This window comes from Sinohyriopsis cumingii, chromosome 17, assembly GCF_028554795.1.
Source record: "Sinohyriopsis cumingii isolate HCF-2022 chromosome 17, ASM2855479v2, whole genome shotgun sequence".
NCBI classification, from domain to species: Eukaryota; Metazoa; Mollusca; class Bivalvia; order Unionida; family Unionidae; genus Sinohyriopsis; species Sinohyriopsis cumingii.
The window spans coordinates 18,133,294-18,153,059 of NC_142977.1; the positions used below are offsets into that span (position 1 = coordinate 18,133,294).

The 19,766-nt window shown below is 35.4% G+C and overlaps 1 protein-coding gene across 1 annotated transcript in view; it reads right to left on the bottom strand.

The window, feature by feature from the left end:
* The window catches only part of LOC149777844 (semaphorin 5c-like), a 33,187-nt gene extending 22,714 nt beyond the window's left edge, over positions 1-10,473 (bottom strand). Inside the window, exons 1-3 of the mRNA XM_089940488.1 lie at positions 10,420-10,473; positions 8,146-8,214; positions 5,266-5,401 (exon numbers count right to left, since the gene is read on the bottom strand). Of these exons, the coding sequence (XP_089796614.1) occupies positions 5,266-5,401; positions 8,146-8,214; positions 10,420-10,473 (259 nt within the window). The remainder of the gene's footprint in view (positions 1-5,265; positions 5,402-8,145; positions 8,215-10,419) is intronic.
* Positions 10,474-19,766: the final 9,293 nt, after the last annotated feature.

The following is a 19,766-nucleotide window of genomic DNA, read 5'->3' on the forward strand; positions in this document are numbered from 1 at the left end:
TCTCTCTCTCATTAAATGTGCGCATAGCAGTATATACATGCTATTGTATCTAGCTTTCAACAACGATTTCGCACGAATTTATCGTAAAGTTTTGATGTGTTTCTCTTGGCTTTCTCACCTGATTAACTGGAACATGAACACGATTTGGCATATATATACTCCAATAAACGAAATTTCAAACTAGTGTCCATTATTATTTCCTGTTTTAAACCAAATTTTAAGCAGCAAACAAAATCACACAAAAAATTGAAAGTAGTTGTATTCATACAGCCACCCACAAGGCTGAAACACAAATATGGGATAACAGTAAGTGCATACCTCCAACGCTACACATTTATTAATATCCCTATCAATATAAATAAATTATGATTGTTTTGGTATCAGCACCTAATCCCCGCTCCATGTGGATAGTGCATAGGAAAGAAGCTAGTTATATAGATGAAGGCTGCATATATTATTCAAATTTCGTTTCCTACTCTGTAGTGCGGAACTTCAGTGTAGTTTTTTTATTGCATACAGAATATATTGTGTCATATTTTTATAAGGCGTTTGCAGTAGTATTGTATTTTATTTATATCTTCTTTGATTCATTTTTTTCTTCAGTTTCTGAGTAGGCATTTTGATTTGCTTTTATGCAGCTAGCTTTCGGTACTCACGTTTGCCCCTGAAGACTGGGTCAAAACGTCTGAATCTTAGTACGATTATGTTATGTCACTCAGCCGTTAATACTTTCAGTTCTAGCCTTTGTGAGGATTGAGTACATTTTCCAAACTTTAAACTTTTTAAAGTAATATTCGTTCACTTTCCTCATCCAGAGAATAATAACGTCTGAATTGTATTATGGTGACAAAGAAACACATGAAGAGTTTGCGTCACGTAATTTTTATAACGTGCTATACTGTTACAAATTTTATTTTTGAGAGGCTCATGAATCACCCTATAAAAAGTGAATATTCGTTTACTTACTCTACAGCTAACACAAATCTATAGTCAAGGTGTCAGACGCCGTTTAAGAATTGTTACACGCAGATGGAAACTAATGCAAAAGGTAACTTCTCTTGCAAGTAGCAGATCCGTAACGTTAATGTTTTGTTGCATAGGCAACAAGACTGATAAACCTGCGCATTTCACAGAAAAGACAAAGACCAAGAGAATAACTATGGAATAACTATGTTAATAAATATATACCATTAACTACCTACTAGGCAAATATATTCGTATTAACTAAATCAAAAAATGAATGAAATAAACACGTTATTTTCTGTGTACGCGCATTTATTAGACTTTGATTAATCTAGTTAACATGCTTCTTGGTATAGCGTCTCACAACGAAACTAACATCGCTACAACACATGTAAATTATCGAGCATGCAGACCAATCGGAGAGCCACAGACTTAATGGCACATATAACCTTCATGATAATCAAGACATTTTAAGTGCAAAGGACATTAATAACATACTTTTATGTATGCATTTAAATGGCACACTAGCCTAGAATAGTATTTAATTTAGTTATGTTGCAATCATCGCAACAAGTATTCATAATTCGAGAGAAAATAAACAGGACATCAGGCTCAAACATAGTAGAGAAATGGTCTTACAATCTAACATGAAGACGATACCAAACAACGTTTAAATACTATTCAATATTTTCAACTAATATATTGACTGATAAAACAATATATTTGCACATTGCACAAGCAAGGTAACAATAATTTAACTATACAAGGCTTCACGTTAGTTACACATATGATCATCACCAGGCAGATATATTTAATTTACGGTCACATTCACTTATTAATAATAGTTTTAGATACATTTGGAAAATGACATAGCTTTTCAAAATACGGATGGCCAAAAAAGTTAAAACAACAAAGGAAGGTAGCATACATCATTGCATCATGCCTTTGGGAAAAATTAGATAGAAAACAAATGAAGCAAATGCATTTCATGCCTTAATGTCAAGGACTTAGTGGTGAGAGAAAGTAGGGATATTTTCTGTTGACTGAATTAAAATAAAAGTTAGATATGTGAAACTGATTTATCCAAGTATATTAAGTGTACATCTGTATCATTAATTGTTTGATCTATCAGAATATACTCGATGTGAAAATATATATATATATATATATATATATATATATATATATATATATATATATATATATATATATATATATATATATATATATATATATATGTATGTATATGTGTGTGTGTGTGTGTGTGTGTGTTAATTAACATGTTTAAATTTAGGAAGATAGCTTATATCTTGAATGGTAATTTGCCTATGCAATGAACCACGTGGTTTTATAGACGAGCATATTTTCTCGAGAATTTACATATTGTTACACGCACACGGTATTTACTTGACCGAGCGGTTGTTAAACCCTGGCGCGATTCTCGCTAGAGGCCATAAGTTCACCCCGACTTTCCAAAGACTTCCATACAACTTCAGTTGTAAATTAGAAAGCCCGACGTGTCCATTCTATACCTAAATTTTCCACTAATTAATGCAAGACCACAGATAAACCAAACTGCCAACTATCTATCAACCGCACATTTGCATGTTTTACCTTCATCATGTTTCCGTACTGCCAACCGTTCACGCCTTAGAAAATATGATTAGCCCCTAACAATGGGAACTATTTTAACTCCGCCACCTTAGGCCAGTCAATGTATGCTTTCCAGACACATTTCGCCAATATAACTGCACCATATTCGTCCACATGGCGACATAAACGGTGTCCGCCAAGTCCCTTCTTATTTATTTCCTTGTGTAATTTACCGGTTTAATACCGTAAATACTGTCCTTGCAGTCACGCTACCAATGTATACCACTAGATTTTAATATGGACTATTTTACAACAGGGACATTCATTCGGTTTTGGCCGGAATTCACTACTAGTGAACCATGGCATCATGGAAATACACTAACACTTCACTCCGTGTTGTTTGCTCCTAATAATTAGCTCATTATTTCGGGCTAGGAATATTTCCATGGCGCCGAATTCCAATAATCACACAAGTAATCACACAAATCTAAGAATTCCTTAAAACGGGGCGCTATAACCAAGTGCGCATACTCTAAATTCATTACAATATGCTGCATAGCACTGATGGTCCAAAACTTTTCGTCAAATGTATCTGCTGTAGGTAACAATGACCTTGGTTTTCCTTATCAGAAGTATAGTAAATGTAAGTTTGGTGGGTTTGCCTGGAACCTGGAAGGAAAAATTGTATGAAAGTATAGCACGCTATGCGAATGTGCTTGACGCAAAATCTCAATAGATGTGCCAGTCCAGATGGTAAAATCTATATTCATTTTATAGAGCGAAATATTTTATGACAGCACGTGCTTTCAAAATTATTATTAAAAATAATTATTTATCTCAGCTGGCTAACAAGGAGGAAGTGTAGTTAGTCCTCATTATAGGCTAGAAATGATGGCATTAATAACTGATAAATATAGCGCAATCGCAACTTGTACACCAAACACTGAGGATAAGACCTAAAGATTTCGCCTAAAATAGTATTCATATACAATTTGTCAACTGAAGTAAGCCGTACAAGAAGCAAATCAAAGCAGCTACTCAAAACTAACAAGTTTCAAATGAAAATAAAACAAAATAAAATAATACTGATAAGCACGATTCATAATTCAGGATATGAAAAATGAAAGAAAAAAAAAATGGTATACCCTAACATTTTATAAATCATAATACAGAATCTCATGAATGCAAACAAAGGAGCACGTAATTTCGATAACCATGATTATCGAATGTACTATCCACATCGAGAGGGTTTCTTTGCTTGATTAGACGTTTAGCAAATTTTGATCAGAGGTAATTTATATTCACTGAATCGCAATTTATTTTGTATGAAAGTTGTGGGTGGCTCTATGCGGTTGTTATGGCAACTATTTTGAGTTACAGTGGTGGGTGTACTCTTATAACAGCAATTTTAAATATCATTGGCCTAAATATTTGCTGTTATCACAATTATTTTGGATAACACTGGTGCACGTATTTCTCCTAACATGTTGACAACCACTGGCTATGACATTTGTCATAACACATGGCGACCAGAGACCCATATGTTTTCTATCACATTTTGAAGTCCAGTGACCCGGGGTTCACTCATAAGAATTGTACAAACTCATATAATTTTGAAGATCAGTGGCCCGGGAATTTTTCCATTACATTTTGAAAATCTGTGCAATGCAAAGCTTTAGGGTCATTGGTCGAGTCATTTATTTTATTTACATAAAATGTTAAAGGGAAATAAACCAGATATATCCTATTGCATCCCGTTTTTAAGGCAGGTACCTCAGTAAAATTTTGAAAGCAGGTTAGTCAGGGTCGTTAGTAAACGTTTGAGAAATAAAGATTGGAGAGAAAGGTCCAGTCTTGTATAGCTCAGGATCCGAATATCCCCAATTATTTAATAATAATAATAATAATAATAATAATAATAATAATTATTATTATTATTATTATTATTATTTCACTGATAAGAATATATGCCGGATAAGAGACACTTTTATTTTCTTTTTGTGGGATAATTTTAAGGGCTATGGAAATTTAGCATTGTACTTAAATAATGTGAAACAAAAAGAAAAAATAATTTTTATACTGTTATTTTGCTGCCCTCTATCTAGTGACATTGTCAGTTTTACACACACACAAAAAAATCACTGTTGCTAATATTGGAAGCAATTCGTCAAACCGCAAAAATGAATTATCAATGTACTCTATATCTAGAATCTACAAATTGAAAATGAGATTCCTAGTCTATTTTCTGATTAAGTATTTCATTATATATGTATTCTAATACTCGATTGTCTCATCGAATTCAAGAAGTATAAACGTTTGTGATGTAAAAGGTACAATTTGCGAAGAAAATATACACGCTAAATATGTGACATCAATAAATAATATGTCCCTTAAATTTTATGCAGGTTACATCTGATGCATTTTTGTAAGCATTGGTACATTCATATATCAACGAATTATGGATAGACACGGATAGTTGTTTAGTATCGTTCCATGTAATTCAGTGCAAACGTAGGTAAATGAAACTTAAAATTACAATTGCTTTCTGATTATTTGTCAGAATCTCACATAAACATATCCAAAACAAGATACTCATTCTTAGATCACTCCTAAAGATGTAACTCATTAATTTCAAGACTAAGTGAATGTCAAATATGCTAACTTGTCGGAACGAATTATTATATTAAAATATTTTTTGCAGTATATTACCCCCTGTGTTATGTGTATTTGCATCGCAAATGTGCTTGTTACAGCCATGCAATGAACAACACTCGAAACAGTCATGATTTTGTCTGGCCCTCAAGTCTCTTCCAACCAAGGTGAAATGTTGCGATGACGGACAATACTGTCAAAGAAAATATTTGTTAGATTGCACGGGTTTCTATTGAAAATTCATCATATTGGATCCAGCAAACGTCAATTTTTATGTGATACTTTTTCAAGAAATAGATATTTACATATTAACTCCAACAGAACATACCATTGGTTGAAAAGTGTACGAAATTTCACGCACAAGAAATACATTTACGTTTTGTAAGCAATACCAGTATTGCTCTCAGAGAGAAAAAATGAATACAAATTATCTTCAGCTCAAAATCAATTATCGTATACAGTTTTTAATACAAACATACATTTGGTAAAATTATATTAACAGTATAATGTAATTGATGCAGTTTTAAAATGTAGCACTTGGTGTTCTATCGGTTTGCAAATTTACCAACACATCGTAGAAAATGAAAACTATATATCTTTCGTGTGGTATGTTTCATATATTATTGATACAAAGCGGTAAAAAATAATTTCTTATTATATACTTGCAAGAAAAGGACGTGCATAGTAATTCGATAAACCACATTACTGCGTGAAACATTGCACGATCCTACATGAAAAGATAAATATACAGGCTCCGTTCACAATATAAGTAATAACGATCTAAAATAGATACAAAGTCATTTTAGACATGTTGTACTCAGCTATTTTTCTTATAATATTAAAACTAAATACCAAAGAATGTGATCAGTGAAATAAATGTAAATCATGTATCTTAAAATAAACCACTTTCTTCATATAGAATTGATACATTTAGTGAATTGTAAAGGATATAAAAATTATGTGGAGGGGATGATGTTCGTAAAACAATTCCTTTTTTCAAAACATGCATATGTTATAAAATTCTGTCCTAAATGTCATTTATTCGCAACTCTCTAGTTTAAAGTCAAGCCTTCAAGAAAAATGTTAATTGTACTTTTCCATGATACGTGTCTCATTTCAAAATGTTCGAAAAGTAATTGCGAAATTTACAAATGTTTGGGACTAAAATGAATTTACAAAAAGTTGATTCTGTGAAACAAACTCTCTAAGTATTTGACAATAACATAAGAATCATGCTGTAATATTTTACTCAATTATAGGAAGAATTTAGGGGTCTTGGCAGTATCGTGAGAAATTATATCATGAATATGATCCATGTGAGAAGTTTTTACAATTTTGGATGATAAATTAAACATGTTCACCTCTGATGAACAAGATATTTACTTGTGGATTTAAATCTGGTTGAGACAAAATCGGTATCTTCTGTCAGGACTATATATATGCATAGCTAGCCATCATGGTCCTATACTTCTTGATACACAATCAGGACATTTACTCTCTCATAGAACTAGATTTTGTGACTAAGTGGATTGTTTGCGTTTGTTCACATGCTTCTACAACGTGTGAAGCAATGCAACATGTTGGTGTCAATATGAGTCAGTGCATACTTGGACGTTATAAAAAGTTTTTTTTAATCATATGTAAATTTACGTTTTATGGGTTAGATATTTTTAGGTTACTGCATTTGTATGGGAAAATATGAACGAGTTTTTTTTTGATGGAATACTGCACGACCTTGGGAGTGCTGTATATCCATTCGAAAAAACGAGTTCATATTTTCCCATACAAATGCAGTAACCTTTTTATTATATCCTCATTTTTTTATTCTACCTAAGGCTTTATTATATAAACAAAATACACTACAAGAAACAACGTAAATGAATGTATGCCGTATTAAAAACTAAATACACAAGCGCATATTCTTCATTACACAACAACAACATTATTACTGAGCACATAACTCCGCCCAGATAAATTTGAACTTAGTCGCTCGCTCGACATAACTTTCGAAAGAAAATCGCGTGTCTAGTTAAAATTGAAATTTGGAGTCATATTGTGAATGAATGTGCATTGCAACAACTTTTCCATTTGATCTGGAATGAATAGATTTTGGTATTTTTTTTCGATTCTACGAAATTTTGTGATTATGGACTGGATTTGTAGGTGACAATTCCACATGAAATACATGGGACTGAAGAAGCTAGGGAGAAGAGTGTTGACATCGGCAAATGTGTTTCTGTTTCTGTCATTGAATGTTTGAAATCATAATGTGGGAAAAATATGAAGTCTTTCAATTGCAATTATCAAAAAGACGCTATGGAATTTAATGCTTATTTCATTTTGAGTACAGTAAGGAGGATGTAATTGCACTTATCATTGAAATTACAGTACAATTTTGAAATGTGTAATCAAGATTGAGAATCTATGACATGACTCATGTAATTCGGATTTGCAGAACTAAGAAAGTACATTTTGAGGAAATTCAGGATGTAAAACTGTAAGTATATCTTTTTGCCATTCTTATCATCAGCTAAAGAAGACAGTATATGACTTTTGACTTGTATGTGATTTGTAAGGACCTGTTCTTGCGTCTGTTGTATACTGTAGCTAGCCTAAATCCGAAACATTGTATCAACGCGGAATGTGCCAAAACAGCTGGTACGTGGCAGTCCACGAAATATCTGTTTTAGTTCATTCAGAAACAAATTTAAACAACCACAACGTAAAGCGCCTCTGACGCGAGTGTACATGATTTGTTTACAAATCAAAAGTGCTGGCGTCTGCATCCATTGTTTGTTTACAAAAGAAAGTAGTTCCTTTATGTACGTGAATGCTATATGTGTATTGGCGCGCGGGTTCAGTATCGGGTAATACTGCACGATTCTGACAATGTCAAGTTAACGTGGAAAAAAATGAGCATATAATAAATAACGTTACCTCATTTTCTTGGCAACCTAGTGTATAGACCGGACCAGAAGAATTGTGTGCTCTCTGTATGAAGCAGTTCTATAAAATAGACAAACATTGCTATGAGGCAAATCTTTGGGTTATGGTAAGTGAACCAGGAGTCATAACCTAATATATGTATTTTAATGGTACTAAGTGTGCTAGTGGATATTTGCTTTTCTTGTTAACAGTTGTGTCGTCGTGTGCTATGAACGCATATCTTGGGTTGCATTATATATATGTGTGTGTGTGTGTCTGTGATCAGTGAAATATAACTGACGTATTTTAAAATAAAGCACTTTCATATATATATATATATATATATATATATATATATATATATATATATATATATATATATACGCGCGCTCGCGCGCGCGAACATGTAACAAATGCTTAAGTGCCTTGCGAAAAGTTAATTACGAAGTTAAATTAGTTACTTAGTTTCTCACTGTATACAAAAACATATTTCTTCGACAGATGACAGCGGCTTTGATTTGAGATTAAACTGTTGCATCTGAATCACTCTGATTAACTAAAGCAAAATTCTATTTATATATCGTTCCTAGCACATCTAAATCAGAAATAAGAAATGTTCATTGGCAGTTCTGTTAGTCGCAGTAAGGTAAACTAATATGGTATGTAACAAGTAGTACAGTGCTCTACTAGACTAATGCAACTTGTTGCTTTCATTACAATAACACATGTTTACAATATCTAACACTGTCCTTTTTCATGGCTCTAGATAGGCCGAACTATCATACTGCAGCAGAATAAAAGTTGATTTTGCTTCCAAATAATGTGGAACCACGATGTTTGCTATAATCCAGGCAGCACAGTTCGATTCGTCTTCGTGTCGCCGTATGAGGTCCCGTATTTCATACCTTTTGAACTGGCCAAGAACACTATGCTGTGGTCCAGCGATTTGGCAAGGTTTAACACTTCTTGTGTGCAGGTAATATAACAAATATGCACTCCTCTTCCGGAAGGTAATTCGGACCTACAGTAGCTAAGATGACTTTTACGGCAGAGTCGAGTGTGTTTGTATCCTGTTCGACACATGTGCAACAGGCACAGAATGGGATCCTGATGTGTATTCATCCGCGGGTCTGGATGTCGCGATCTCAGGATGGCTGACACAGACGTTAGTCGGGACAATGGAAGTAGTCAGCCAAATGCCACACAAAGCCTTCCAGAACCATGTCCACCTCAAAGTTCGACAAGACCATGTTTTGGATCATGCAAAGACCCAGGGAAGTACTAGGAATGTAGGTACATATATTCTAGTCCCCTTTGTGCGTGTTGTCAGTGATGGTAGGATCTTTGATGCGCACAGAGTCGGGAAATGAACCTAGTCTTCGCAACCCCTCACTGGTACTCCACGAGAGTGTTGCGGTTGATCACTCCCAAGTTGTTGTGGGTGAGGTGTATGTTACGTAGCATTTGGGCTGGAACTTCACCTCGAAAGCACACTGGACAATCTGCAGCTTTGAATCTCGAGGACGTCCACCTTGAACATAAAGACAACAAACAACAGAGTTTTCCAATCAAAGTTCTGGCCTCTATGTCTAACTCAATGCAGCTTAGATTTTTAAAAATAACACCAGCACAATTTCTACTGTGTGCACAAGATTGGTTTGGACGTAGCCACGTGTGTCTCAGTGGGCTTGCTAGCAAAGGTTTGCACACGGCAATATGTATGCCGGCTACCACCATCTTTACTGTCCCATCATATACGGGAGTGCAATTCAGCTTTCCGCGGGTAGAAATGACGTTCTTCCTTCGCTAATATACAACAAAGTACATATCATTCACAGAAATGTGGAGAGACACGAACGTGGGCTTATGCGAGTGCGGTAGACTAAGATCAGAATACCCTTGTTATACCGAAAGTTTCCAATGTATACACCTTAAAATCTCTTTAACGTGATGTTGTGAGGTTGAGGCATCACTTCGCATTAGCTGTCCAAAGGACATGAGAGAACATCCTCAGGTGGTGTGAAAAACATTTCAGTTTGTCCTATATTTAAATTTAACTACACTTATCACAGTTTCAAGCAAGCGCAAAGGTATGCATGTTTCTGATGAAAGCACCATCAAGTTGACATTTATCGCGAAGAGTAATGGAAATGTATAATAGAGATTGTTACTAGAGTATGTAACGCCCAAGTACGAAACATGTAAAGTACTGGCTCCATCCACACTACAATTCAAAGATGCGCTGACATTATCAAAGTGTTTGAAATCAAAACAACAATAAGCTACCATACAAAGCGCAGAGACATCTCGCCGTAGCCCAAAATTTATTCCTGCTGCCATATTCAGGTTAGAACGTATCGACCTCATCACTTTAACAGGAACAATGGATTCAAGCCATAAAAATATTGAACACATATCTGACTCCGACAGCATCTCTCTGTGGGAGATCCTGTGCCTCGACAGGTCACTCCAAATGTACTGTATCGAGCTTACAAACAAGAACGTAAAGCTCATAGAAATAGAAAAACAGGTCGCCCTAAAAAAAGCTGATGCTAGACAAATGGACAAATAAACGCTTGAAAAGGAACCACAAGATCAGATCATAGATCTAGAGTCGGAACCCATTTGAGGTAAAATACTGTGAGCGCAAACAGAGATGGCCTCTGCATACAGTTTTCTCGGACCATAGAGGCCTTAAACAAACTTTTGCACCTTGATATAAAGCTCGCTCAGAAAGTGTCAACCCTCTTCCGCTAACAGGGTACCTCGATAACATCGATTCTCATTTCGCTATGATTTTTAAGAGAAGTAATTGCAAGAAGTAATTGGTGGAGGCACATGTGTTACACCACCTCCGAAACCTAGACCTGATCCAAGCCCCGCAAAAGAATGAGTGAAAGAACAGCTATATTAGCTGCAGAGAGCTAAACACGCTTGCAGAAAAGGCATTATTGGTGCCGTTCTGTCATTTCGTCTGACAACAGACGGTAATATAATTAGATGACTGGCCGTTCATCTAATGGCATTTGTTCTCGAGCTTATAGTCGCAATCTTATCTGCTTTCCGCGCTCACATTAGTACTCGCATATATCAGCGTGAGAGCGAGAACAGTACTGGACTAGATTCTTGTCGTACTGGACTGGATTCTTGTCGTTCAAGAGTGGATAAACCAGATTGCCGCAGTTGGAACCATGACACAATTCCAGCCACGATTAGTGCTATTTTGTTGGCAACATGGTCTCAGATTGTCTTTCTTGCCTGCAATTTTTGGATGAAAATCTGTTTCATTATATAGTAAACATAAAAGCGCTAAAATGTTTAACCATCTGTGGCAACAGGTGGTCGCTGACACTGACGTTACAATCGTTTACGGTACACCAGACGGTACAGTTTAGATTATTCTATCAAACTTAACCTAGATATCTGCATTCTAGAGTACCAGTTATTAACAATGTTTCTCAGCTCCAAGAAAATTAGCACACGTTTCAGCTATGCCAATACATTTCGTATGAAAAGATCAACATCCCCGCACAAATACGTCGAGCTTGAGCCACAGTTCGAGGATCTAACCATTGATATAGTCAAAGTTTGAATATATCAATCTTTAAATCCTCGAACTGTGGCTCAAGCTCGACGTGTTTGTGCGGGGATGATGACCTTTTCGTTAGATTGAAACGGACGTACTTGAGACAGTATCATAATTCCTTCGTTCTGAAAATGTATTCAATATTGACTATGCCTCGTGTTTAGCCGGTGTCCATGGAAGAAGTGATATTCACATATCCTGGTACCCGTATATGGCATCCTAGATAAAAGACAATGACCGGTTAATATGCTGGCATGCATCATCGCCCTTGTGATAAAAATAGTACTTGGAGCCTACACTGTTCGAGTTTATTTAGTAATAGCAAATCAATCGCCTTCGGTGGGTCAATACTATGCTAGCAAGGCTGTGTACTTAACGTCAAATACAATCACAACGGTCAGCAGAATTAAAGCAATGAGTGAATCTGGATACTAGTTCTGGATTCAGCAGTGCGAAGGTCGCAAAGGCAACGCGCAAGCATCATCATTCTGAGCCACCAATATTTGACTGTGGCTGTAATGGCTGAATAAATGCTCACATAAACCGCACGATACAACCATGGCAAAACAAGTAGTGACAGCTTTACCTAAGTATGGGTAATGATATGGAAGTCTCTTAGGTCGAATCGTCGTAGGAGAAATGATTATATTTTGCGGCCGGCTTCTGACGGGTCTTAACATTCATCTAGGTTGCCCATAATATGAGGAGCCAATTCCCATTTTATATCTACTACTGAATAACGAACCAGACTTATAGAACCTGGCATTCCTTTGTTTCATCTGCTGTTGCATATACTAACCAAGCCTATTGAAATTAGCATTACCCTGTTACATTATTACATACACCAACAATACCTATCCAAAATGTCAATACCATGTTACATCCACTAATGCATATCCGATCCATACCTACTGAAGTTGGCACACACTAAAATACATATGCAAAAAGTGTTTTCTAACTTACTTCATTTTGCAGAACAATGTCCCATCAAGACTAACGAATACCAATACAGATATGCCTTAACATTAAAAACAACATTCCATTTTTATAGACATATACCAATATCGTATACCCACCATCATATTTAATTTTATCACGTACCGTTTAGAAACCATTATCGACTTTTCCAGTTTCTTCACACCAAACGCTAGAACATAAAGGCTACAGTTTTACACCAAATGAAGCCTATGATGAATATATTAATCAAATGCATTTAGCGACTGCTTCATATAGACAGAATTAGCATTGCTTCTCTCATGATCATATATCATGAGCTTCTGTCTTACTTATGATCTAGTGCCTTTTTGTAGTTCTACGAATTCATGCAACATCCTTCACGTTCCCATTTTGTCATGTGATTCCCTATACCGTTGCTATTTTAGACATCAAAGGCATGAAAATATTGACCAGTATATACATCGTGTGTACAGATTCAATCAATTATCGCTTGAATTATACGTTTATATCAGGCAGAAAATCTTGTTTATAATATGAAGGTGATCCTTATTGTGACATGGTATATTGCTATTCCATAAATGTTCATGAACGAGAGAGAGAGAGAGAGAGAGGTGGGGTGGGGTGGGTGGGGTTGGCTCTTATACTTACCTCAGATGGTTTACATTCAACAATTATGTCGCAGTTTTGAACGCTTGATATACTGTTTCACTTGAACCAGTTCAACCCTGCATCTATGAATAAAAAAACATTTAGTTATGATTTTTTGTTCTTTCTATCGACGTTTCAATGAGAACAAATTAAAGGAGCCTATTGTAACCCACATTTCGGATGCTAAAAGTAAAGTTTTCATTTCATCTGGATTGTCTTTTTCTGAATTTATCAAAATATCTAATTTACCGTTTAAATCAGGTAAAATTGCAAGCAACGTAGTTTCGGATCAGCCGTCACGGAATACACCAGCAGATTTGGGTCATTGTTGTTGATTCTACTTACTGCTCTTAAACAAGATACATATTTGTAGATCTACCAGCGCATTATGCGAGGGTGGATATGGGACTGTGCAGTTTGTAGTTGAATCCGATCTTTACACAGAATAAATGGTATTTCGGAAGTGGTAATATTGATTAGGGAGTATGAAAATACACGAGAGGCAATACATGTAACTAGAAAAGGCTACATTTCTTTATCTTAGCTTCAGACAATAACTATGTTTAAATGGCGCTTAATTGGCCTCTACCTGAACAAAACAAAAATCATGTGAAGTTTTGTTTACATATGTGTCATCATCTAATATATCTCTTCCGTTTCTAACAGGTTCATGAAATGATCATTAAGTGAAATTTGCTGATGCAGTTGGTGATAAGTATTTATAGGTTACTGCATTTGTATGGGAAAATATGAACGAGTTTTGGGTTAGAATACTGCACGACCTTGGGAGTGCAGTTTATCCTTCCGACAAAACGAGTTCATATTTTCCCATACAAATGCAGTAACCTTTTTATTATATGCTCATTTGTTTAAAATTCTACCTAAGGTTTAATTATATAAACAAAATACACTACAAGAAACAACGTAAATGAATGAATGCCGTATTCCAAACTAAATAGACAAGCGCAGATTTGTCATTACACAATAACATCATTATTAATGCACAAATAACTTCGCCTAGATAAATTTGAACTTAGTCGCGCGCTCGACATAACTTTCGAAAGAAAATCGCGTGTCTAGTTAAAATTGAAATTTGCAGTCATATTGTGAATGAATGCACATCGCAACAACTTTTCCATTTGATCTGGAATGAATAGATTTTGGTATTTTGTTTCGATTCGACGTAAGTTTGTGATTTTGGACTGGATACATCTGTGCAAATTATACATGAAATACATCGGATTGAAGCGGCGCGGGAGAAGCGTGTTTACATATGCAAATGTGTTTCTGTTTCTGTCACTGAATGTTTGAAATCATAATGTGGGAAAAATATGAAGTCTTTCAATTGCAATTATCAGAAAGACGCTATGGAATTTAATGCTTATTTCATTTTGAGTACAGTAAGGAGGATGCAACTGCACTTACCATCGAAATTACAGCACAATTTCGAAATGTGTAATCCAGATTGAAAACCTATGACATGGCTCATGTAATTCGGATTTGCAGAATTAAGAAAATACATCTTGAGGAAATTCAGGATGTAAAACTGTAAGTATATTTTATTTTGCCATTCTTATCACCAGCTAAAGAAGAGAGTATATGACTTGACACTTGTATGTTATTTGTAAGGACCTGTTCTTGCGTATCTTATATAATGTAGCTAGCCTAAATCCGAAACATTGTATCAACGCGGATTGTGCCAAAGCAGCTGGTATGTGGCAGTGCACGAAACATCTGTTTTAGTTCATTCAGAAACAAATTTAAACAACCACAACGTAAAGAGCCTCTTACGCGAGTGTACATGATTTGTGTGGCGTCTGCATCCATTGTTTGTTTACAAAAGAAAGTAGTTCCTTTATGCACGTGAATGCTATAAGTGTATTGTCGCGCGAGTTCAGTATCGGGTAATAATGAACGATTCTGACAATGTCAAGTGAACGGGGAATTTTTTTTATAGCATATAATAAGAAGTTTTATTTAACCGGATTTTCACTTTAAGAAAGGGAATCTTTAAAATAAATAAAGAAAAATACCATACTAGAAAATGTTAATGTGTACATTTAACAAAACTGGGTAAACACCTTTGAAATTTTTCATAGTATCGCGCTATATATTCTTCAGATAATACTGATCAAAGAAAAACGTTAAAAATATAGTTGTGTACTACAACTTTGAGAGACCATGCGGAAATGTATTTGTCAATGCTATGCTAGACTTAATATTGAATATAACAGATGACACAAAACTTACCAGAGCCTCTTAAGATGGTAAGGAATATAGAAAAAATAATACCTGCAAAGAAATATAAACAATGTGTTCCCTTCATAAATGTAACTTAACATTAAATTGTTGTTTTTGTCAGTTGTTGTTCAAGATCATTTTAGTTTGTGAAACAGACACAATTTTTAATAATTGTGTTACAGAACAAAATATGTTCTGCTAAAAAAGTGTGAACCTCCACCTTCCAGAACCTTTCTGCAGTTGCGGTGTATCCAGCTTTGCAGTACGTTCACACATCTTTATCTAGTATCGAGGGTTTAGCGGCGTGTTTTATGTATCTATTCAACACTCGCCGTATACATATTTTTCTGAAAATATTATGTTTCATTCCTTTCTAACTATTATGACTTGACACTGTGCAGATAACAAGTGGGAAAATCTGGGAAAACAAACTGAGATAAAACTTTATATGGTGTACACATTGGAAACGGTTATACATATTGCCTATGTTTGTTTGATATATCAGCGATGAAAAGAAAACTATCAAGCACATGTTAAAATTAGTTTGATATTCTTTCCTTTACAACATACTGTTAATAACTTCAGTGAACATTATTGGCAAATATTCTAGGCATTCATGATATAAGACAAAAAGTCATGGTAATGTTTAGTCGACGAATCCAACATCAGACCTAACCATACCTACCAAGTAGCATTGACATTTCTGAAACATTCAGCCAATATAAGTAAAAGTTGGTTCGTGCTGAAAATTTCACAAAAGCTCCTTAAATGATAGCAAAGTTGTAACAGTGTGGATCTGCACTTGCTACATACACGTCTAGAATTAATCAAAGTGTCCAACCCTCACTGAACCCACGTTGTCAACATAGTAAAACAAACTTAGCACTCCCTGGGTTAAAACGAAATAAACCAAACATAGCCTGACTAGAGAATAAGCGGCAGTCCATCGGAATTTGGAATAAGCAACGATTGGCTTACACCAAGTAAGTAGTATTCTGATAGAACTTAATAGTATTGTCTTTTAACAATGAAATAGTAATAATGTAGCATTATAAATTAATATAAATTAGCTGGAGGCGGCATGAACACAAATGAAGTTTCAGTTTCTGGTCCACTTACGTTTTAATTTCAATTTAGAAATAAGCGAACTTGCATAACGGCTAAATAATTACAGCAAAATGAAGAAATTCAAATATAATAACAAGTCAAAATCAACATAAAATGTACAGAGCGAAATAAATGATAATGATGCCTCTAGCTGAAATACCCTTAATCATGCAGCAATAGAAATTTCTCTTCAAATGTATCCAACACCACGGCAACAACAATAAAACAACATAAATATTGCTACTTCTATTCCACGGTCTAGAACCTCTGCTACAGGAAGAGAGATACAAAGATACACGAATGGAATGACGTTATATACATGACTAGAATTAATCAAAATGTCCAACCCTCACTGAACCCACGTTGCAACATAGTAAAGCAAACTAAGCACTAAATCATCTTACAGAGCTGTAAATAGCTTCACTATAGATCACGAACTATGCCTTTAACTGGAATAGGGCAGAATGTCATCTTTAGATAACGTGTTCCAGGTCATAGAGGTGCGTTCCCTATGAATCTCATATACACACACACACATATATATATATATATATATATATATATATATATATATATATATATATATATATATATATATATATATATATATATATATATATATATATATATATTGTGAGCAATGTTTGAGGTGCATCATGGTAATCATTGTGATAATATTTAGTACTATTATTATTGTTAGTAGTAATAGTATTGGAGAGTTCCCCTACACCGTTTTCCATTACCTAAAATTATATAGTTTAGCGGACTTTACAGAGTCACAAAACTGGTTCAATGTCGCCTGAATCTTTTATCTGCATCACGTTCTTGGGCTATCGAATTTGTGTGTTCAGAACTAAAATTCAGCTGGGACAAAAATTCAGTACAGTACAGTACAGCACAGCACAGCACAATACAATGCCGCCTAAGCAAGCAAGTGGGAGCAAAGTCTACTAAAGATAACTGAGGAAGACAAGAGCGGGTAGTTTAGTAGCTTTTGTATACCCTATTTGCTTTATATCCTTTTTCTACTTTTTTTTTGTTTCTTTTTTTCCTTTTCTTTCTTCCTATTCTCTTATTTTTCTCTTTTGCATTTACACTTAATTTCTCGTTTCTTACGGGGAAATTTTAATGCCTTATATTTTCGCATATGTGTGAGAATTACTAGATTAAACATTGCCTATCCCTAGTCATACGGGAAAAGTTTTCGTGTGCTTGTTTTATAACACGCAATTCAAATAGCTTTCTTTGGTACATTTATGTGTGAGAACTAACTAAGACTTCATTGTTTTGACTGTGAAGTTTAAACCTTGGACGCCTCCTTTAGACTATAAAGTGCTTTAGCACATATACATGAGAATACAGTGGTGTGCGACCTGGAAAGTGAGTGATATTCAAACGAAGGATTAAAATGGATCCAATCGGGGAAGGATTAGTACGTGAACAGAAAGGGACAAAACTTAATGTATATTTTAATACATATATACAAGATGGACAATTGCATGCCCTACATGCATAAGGATGTCAGATTATCAACTTTGGAATGGCAGCGGCGACCCCTAGGCAGGGCGAAATCCTAGCAGTACTTAACAACACAATAGACATAGGAAAAATTGATGCACTTCAGAATGCAGGCTACAAAAAATTCTGCATATATCCTAAAGAAAGGAAAAAGTTGCTGGAAATGGCAACTCTAGAAGTAAAGGGGACAGTGGCTACTATCGAAGATGCCCCCCCCCCCCTTCACAAGACATATAGAGCAGAGGACCATAGAAGTACACGCCATGGGCTTACCAATGGAAATAGACACGGAGGAAATAGTGAAAAAAGTTGCCAGCAAGTTTAAAGTGCAAGTGAAAACTCACACGATGGCAACTGTGTGGGGCTTCGGTCCTATAAAGTCGGGGACCAGGATCATGATAATGAATAAAGAAGAAGCAAAAAACTGCCACCATACTTCTATGTCATGGGATTTAGAATAAAGACATGGTACAGAGGGTGCGAGAACAATCGAATATGTCCCATATGCAACCAAGTGGGACATGAGCCCAGAGACTGCAAAAAGGAAAAAAATAAACCACCAGTAAAAGAAACCTATGCAAGCAAGGTTGCAACAAAACCAACAGGAGATAAAGATATAACAAGAGAAGAAGAAAGGGAAACAACTAGAGAAGTGAATAAAGAAAGGGAGGGAACCCAGACTCCTGAAATAGCAGGATTGCCAGAGGAGACAAATGCCCAATGGGATCAATTTATAAGTCCCTATAAAACTACACCATTAAAGACACCAATCAAAAAAGGGATATTACTTACCAATAAATACGGGGCACTACAAGAAGAGGAGGAGGAGGAGGAGGGAGAGGAGATAGCGAGTGGGAGAGAGGAAGATACAAAATGTATCAGGAATGGCTCCCCTTGATTGCTCTACACCCCTAGCACATAAAAAGGATAAGTAAAAGAAAACAGAGGACGCCAACATCACCGATCAATGGGAAAAATATTGAAGGGGGTATCACACCAGAAAAAACAAGGAAAAAGAAACGAGAAATAACTAAGGAGAGTACGGATGGAGAAGACATTGAAGACGATATAGAAACAGAGACAGAGATAGAGACAGAGAGTGAAAATCGAACATATGAAGACGAGACAGGAAACACGAACGGATCAAAATACGACCAAAAAAAAAAAAATATGACAATGGATACAGATGAAACCGACCTCACAGGAAAGTCACAGACAATGATTGGAAATAGATCGGGGGGGGGGGGGGGACCTAGTTCTCCCCACAGAATAAAATTCATTCTTTATTTTAAATTATATGTTAAATTAAATAGTAATTATATACCTTTATATCTTTTACACAATTGAAAATTTTAGTTTTACAACCAGCGACAACCTGGGTAGAGAAAAATGGAAGGAAAGAACTTCCGGATTCTGTCTATAAACACAAATGGAATTAATATGGAAAAAATTATTAAACTGAGTTAATTTAAAAATTATGATGTTATGTGCATACAGGAGACACACAATGGTTTCACGGAAGAGTTGATTAAATTATGTGAAGAACTTATGGATGGAAGGTGCTAGTTGGCTTCAG